Here is a 5,472-nt window from a genome sequence, read left to right on the forward strand (position 1 = left end):
TTCATTGGGGATTTCCCCTCTGAAAAAAAGATTCCTAATATAAAGCTTCTTCAAGTTGTAATATATTGTATCATGATGTAATATAAAGCTTCTTAATTGGGGATTTCCCCATAGAGATTCGATTCTTGATTTGTTTAGTATCTAATAGAAAGATAGATTCCCACGAATGGTTAGATCCCCGCAAATTACCTTACGCGTGGATAAAGATAAGATTCTTGATTTGTTCAGTGTCATAATAGAAAGATCCCCACAAATTACCTATTCCCAACAAACAGTGAGACAACTTTCGTTGTTGCCCCAATGCACTTCTCCTGTTAGGTCCGTTTTACTTTACGTCCCTTTCACTCGTGACTTCGCAGGACCTTCCAGTCAAATCAGTAATCGAACAGTATTGCCTGACAGTAACGAGGATTGACCGGAAGATGCCTGGTTCGTTTCTAATGCTAGCCGTCACCACTGTTGCGAACGAAGGCTATGTTCCATAGTTTACTTTAGGAGATGCATCCGGTGCCTTCTTAGTACATACCCAATCTCGTCTGTGTAAAGTTATCTGAGAGGCTTATCGTCGACATTGGAGACCAGCATAATGAAGCAGATATTGAGTAGATATCTGTTGGTATGCATATTTATATTGATGGCTCTTCTGCCAATAATGTCTCATGCCCGGTGCAATTACTCGGCGATTTTTAATTTCGGGGACTCCACATCTGATACGGGTGCAATTCACGTTGCATTCCCCTACAACGAGCTTGCAGAGAATCCTCCCTATGGACAAACCTTCTTTGGGAAACCCGTCAGCAGATACAGCGACGGAAGGTTGTCCATAGATTTCTTTGGTATGTTAATTTCGGTTACTCTGCTCATCTTTGCTGTATGGATAACTATATTATATTGGTTTGCTCGATTAGTTCTGATCATGACGTTTAGTATTAAATTAATTGTGGAACATGTCGATGCTGCAGCCCAGGCTTTGGGATTACCATTTCTGAGTCCATATTTACAGTCGGTAGCCTCGACTTTCGGGCAGGGCGCCAACTTTGCAGCGGCAGGTGCCACTGTTCGTGACACCAATTCCTTCATTGCTCCTATATCTCTCACTGTTCAGATCAATGAGTTCAAGGCTTTCAAGCAAAAGGTGCTGGCCAGCATCCAGGCAAACGGTAAGTTGAGTAATAATATAATAACATTATATTATAGCCAGAATCCACTCTAACGGTTTGTCAACTAATAATATAATGATTTTGCTTCAGAATGTCTTAAGTCTTCAAAACCAGATTACATTGTGCACTCATGCAGTAATGATTCATCATTCTGCTTAAGAGGTTTCTCACTGTTTCTTAGGGAACTTACCCACCTATTCATTACAGAGAAATTAAAAAAGCAAAACCAAATATTCTGGTTATATCTTAACAATACAAAACATAACACAAAACCAAAGAAGCTTGAAGACCATTAAGAATCCCAGGAGGAAACAGGAGCTGGGTCCTTTGCAATCAACTCGGAGAAGCAGGGGGATCTATATGGGCTAGCCTTGCATCTAATCTCTCTAAGAAGAAAAGTTGATTTCTCAGTATTTTCTTGATGTTTCTAAATGAGGCAAATACATTATACTTTTCCACTTGCTTGTCTTTCAATACTATATCGAGCAGAGTCTTTATTTTGCCAGTAAAATGCAATAGAGTTAACATATTGTTTCCTCCCCTTGTGTGACAAGGTTAGGGAATGAGGAGACCTCTTCCAAGATCTTAGAGTCAAAAAATACTCGCCTCTCAACACCCACCATGGTTTCGAGATTCCTGATTTCTAGGAGTCTCAGAAGGCACAGCATTGAACTAAGCCTCAACTAATTCCTGCACAAATAAATAAGCCCCGTAATGACCCTGGAACCCTGCTGCTGCCACCCCTCCTACTGTGCATATGCTACCTGGGCAGCATAATGCACAAAAGAGACACCTTCTTACAATAAGCACCCAAAAACCCACGGCTAGTGTTTAGAGCACGCACCAAACTCACAACTCCCATACTCACAAGGGTCATAACCACCTATAGACTTGTAACCTTCAGTGCTCAGAACACTAAAACAGGTTCCCAAGGGTGATAACTACCTATAGACTTAACCTTCAGTGCTCAGAGCACTAAAACAAAGCCACAAACAGAACTAAAAAATAGACGTACCAAAATTATATCCCTTTTTCTAGCACAAATATTCAGGATATCAAACACAGATAGGAGGTAACAAAACATAACTTTACAGAACGACAATCCAAACAATATCACCAAACCCACTATCCAGACATCACCAGGACCAAGTCCAGACACCGTTGTAAGAGACCCAGAGCCCAGCAAACAGAGAACAATTAACAGGCCGTCCAAGCTGAAAAGCACTACAGCACACTACAGGTTACCGAAGATGTCAAGGCCTAAGTAGCGGAGTTAGAAATGGCTGAGAGAAGCAGCGGATATGATTTACAAATAATTAGAATAAGAAAGTTTCCAATTCAATAGAAACTCTAAGATATATTTGGTTGGAGGCTTCACGAACTCTAAGATATATTGGCCTGATGATTCCATGGAATGTGGTAACTATATATACATATCTTACCCCTGGGATTTGAATTTCTGACTGCCAAATATCTCAGCAATCTAAATAGCAACAGTAATAGGTTTTTGAATCCTAAATCAAATATAGTGATTTGAGAATTGCTTGAATAATATTACAGGTCCTCTAGACCGTCTCCCAAGCGAAGAAGCATTCAGAAGTGGGATTTACACTATAGATATAGGGGGCAATGACTTCAGCTACGCATACATGAACCTGAAACTCACCACCGCCCAGGTGAAGGAGAGCTTTCTTCCAAAGGTTGCAAGGTCTATTGTAGGAGCTGTACAATCTCTGTATAATGAAGGAGCAAGGACTATCCTGGTGAGTGGCGTGCAGCCTCAAGGCTGCAGTCCCTTCTGGCTCACTTATTTCTCCCATTCTTCCAACGACTTCGATCAGTATGGCTGCTCCATATCGTACAACGACGCGGTTCTCTATTTCAACACACTCCTCCGATATCAGCTCTCCTCCAGCCGCAAACAACTGGAAGACGCCAACATTATCTACGTCAACACATACGACATTATCTATGATTTCTTCGCCAATCCCTCTACATATGGTATTTAATTCTTTATATACTCCTTATCTCCACGCTCTTCTTTCTGTATTCGTGTATATACTCCAAATGGGAAGTGAATGAATGAATGGTGTGGTATATACATAAAATTTAGTTATTAGTTCAATAGGTTGGTGTTTCTGTTACCAGAACTGTGTAATAAATTGGCCTTCTGTAGGTCCTAGCTAGATTTTTATGGGGTTATATATACTAAAGACATACAACCCACTTCACACTGGATAGTGGGGAATTGTGTATAGTTTTGCTGAGAATTATTTTAATAGAAAAATACACTAAGCTCTATATATAAATGCAGGGTTTAATGCCACCACTAAAGCATGCTGTGGAGTTGGAGGCAAGTACAATTACAGGTACAACATACAGTGTGGAGCCAATGGAACCATCAATGGCCGCACTGTGATGGCCGTGGCCTGCTCCGATCCAGCCTCCTACATCAGTTGGGATGGAGTCCACTGGACTGACGAGGCCAACAGACTCCTCACTAAACAAATTTTGAGTGGAAAATACTTTGAACCGTCCTTCCCCCTCGCTAGCTTCTGTGACCTCCAGGACCTCTGAGATGACAGGAAAGGGTAGGGAAGATCAGGGCAGGGTCCACCATATTTTGAAGATCAGGGCAGGGTCCACCATATTTTGAACATTCATGTGGAAGCTATTTGAATTGTTATTTTATCTCTCTAATATTAGTACAAATCATCTATCCACAGGCAACCTCCGTACTAATTTGAGCTGATGTTAAACGAAGGATGATCTTTCCATTCCTTTTCTTGAGGTGCAGGATTCTTATATGTACAATAAATAATTGAGCAGTATTATGTTTGTTCAAGGAATAAAGGTATATACGTCTGTGGATGTTTCAGGATTGATTATCTTTTCTCCTCCTTATCTTCTCGATAACGAAATGACAGTCGAGAGTGAACTTGCCTCGGATTATACCTCGAAATCTAATGCTAAAAACCAACTTACTGCTGCATTTTAGTTTCATTTCACTGTTACAAGGAAGGGTTTGAACTCCCTTGAACCATCTAATTTTGGGTATTCTCGGAATCTGCAATCATATAAAGTTCCAATTTGCGAGGAATTCTATTGTGTCCTTCTTGCAATGTCGGCTATAATTTTTTTGTTTGAGTAATTTTGTTTTCGTGAAATTTAAAATAAAGGTAACATATCGCCACGTGCTGTGTTGCCATTGAATTTTCTGCGCGGAATTTTCGCAGGTAAGGATAGTGATATGTTGCAATTTGGAGACAATATATGCCACGTAACGACTTGGTTAAAACCTTTCCTATTTCTCACATAACGCAATTCAACATTTTTGAAGGGAGACTAATGTAATATATCCCTACGTTAGGTTGTTCCTGTAAATGTTAGTATAATATAATATATCTATAGGTCATTTATGGATTATGGATTGTGTTGTTGGTATAAATATTAGTAAAATAATGAGTTGATAATTATTATTAATTTAGGTTTATCTTAATTTTGGATTTATTAACTTTGGATCCGATCTATTAAGTGTTGACGGGATTAATTTTTTTGAGTGCAAAATTTGAGGAAATATTTGCACCACTAGAGATTTGATCCCCTTGACGGTTGATAGATTTGGGATTAAGATGGATCTAGGTTGGTTATGCAAAATTTGTTGAACATCTAATTATTTTGATCATTTTAAATACGCTAAATATATCTAAGAATAATTTGGTCTGGTCAATTTAATTTTTATTTTATTTTTATCGTTAAAAGACTATCTAAGAGTTTCTATTATATTTACAAAATCAAATTACAGACAGTAATGCAGGCATTCCAGGCCAGCAGATGCACCCTGGAAAGGTTAGACTCTAAAACAAGAAGCTCCCTCGCAGGGGCAGCACCGACTAAACCACCAAAATTATCCCTCCGGCGACTAATCAAGCTAACAGAGTGTTTCCAAAAAACTATTGCTTCTGAAGGTTCAGAAGCAGAGAGAATCAACAAGCTGTGGCACTTCATTGCTTTAAACAAAATCATTTCTGCCCACGCAGGGGCTATCAACCGTGACTGACTGAACACAACAGTAAAGGAAAGTAAAGCTAAACCCGACATACATGGGCCAGATAGACAGACTCAGAAAATTCCAACCAGTCCAATGCACAGTAGTTGTCGTGACCGACTTACCCGCAGGGGCCTTGGGCGTCGTTTCTGGTGGAGAGAGGAGGGACTGAGTGGATTTGGGCCTCGCTGTCTGGTTCCTCGCTGAGGCTAGGGTCTTCCACCACATAGCACCATCCCCTTCCCTCCGGGACACCTGCCCACA

At 40.2% G+C, this 5,472-nt stretch overlaps 1 protein-coding gene across 1 annotated transcript; it reads left to right on the forward strand.

Annotated features, from left to right (window-relative positions):
* The first annotated feature begins 436 nt into the window (after positions 1-436).
* Positions 437-4,048, forward strand: LOC149260592 (GDSL esterase/lipase At4g01130-like). The gene is made up of 4 exons (XM_089380299.1): positions 437-836; positions 963-1,160; positions 2,721-3,161; positions 3,475-4,048. The coding sequence occupies exons 1-4, from the start codon at positions 587-589 to the stop codon at positions 3,735-3,737; spliced, it is 1,152 nt and encodes a 383-aa protein (XP_089236425.1). The 5' UTR covers positions 437-586; the 3' UTR covers positions 3,738-4,048.
* The last annotated feature ends 1,424 nt before the right edge of the window (positions 4,049-5,472 follow it).

The sequence above is a fragment of the Pinus tabuliformis genome, chromosome 6 (assembly GCF_031772625.1).
Source record: "Pinus tabuliformis cultivar Carrire ecotype Pingquan chromosome 6, CPIR1, whole genome shotgun sequence".
NCBI lineage: Eukaryota > Viridiplantae > Streptophyta > Pinopsida > Pinales > Pinaceae > Pinus > Pinus tabuliformis.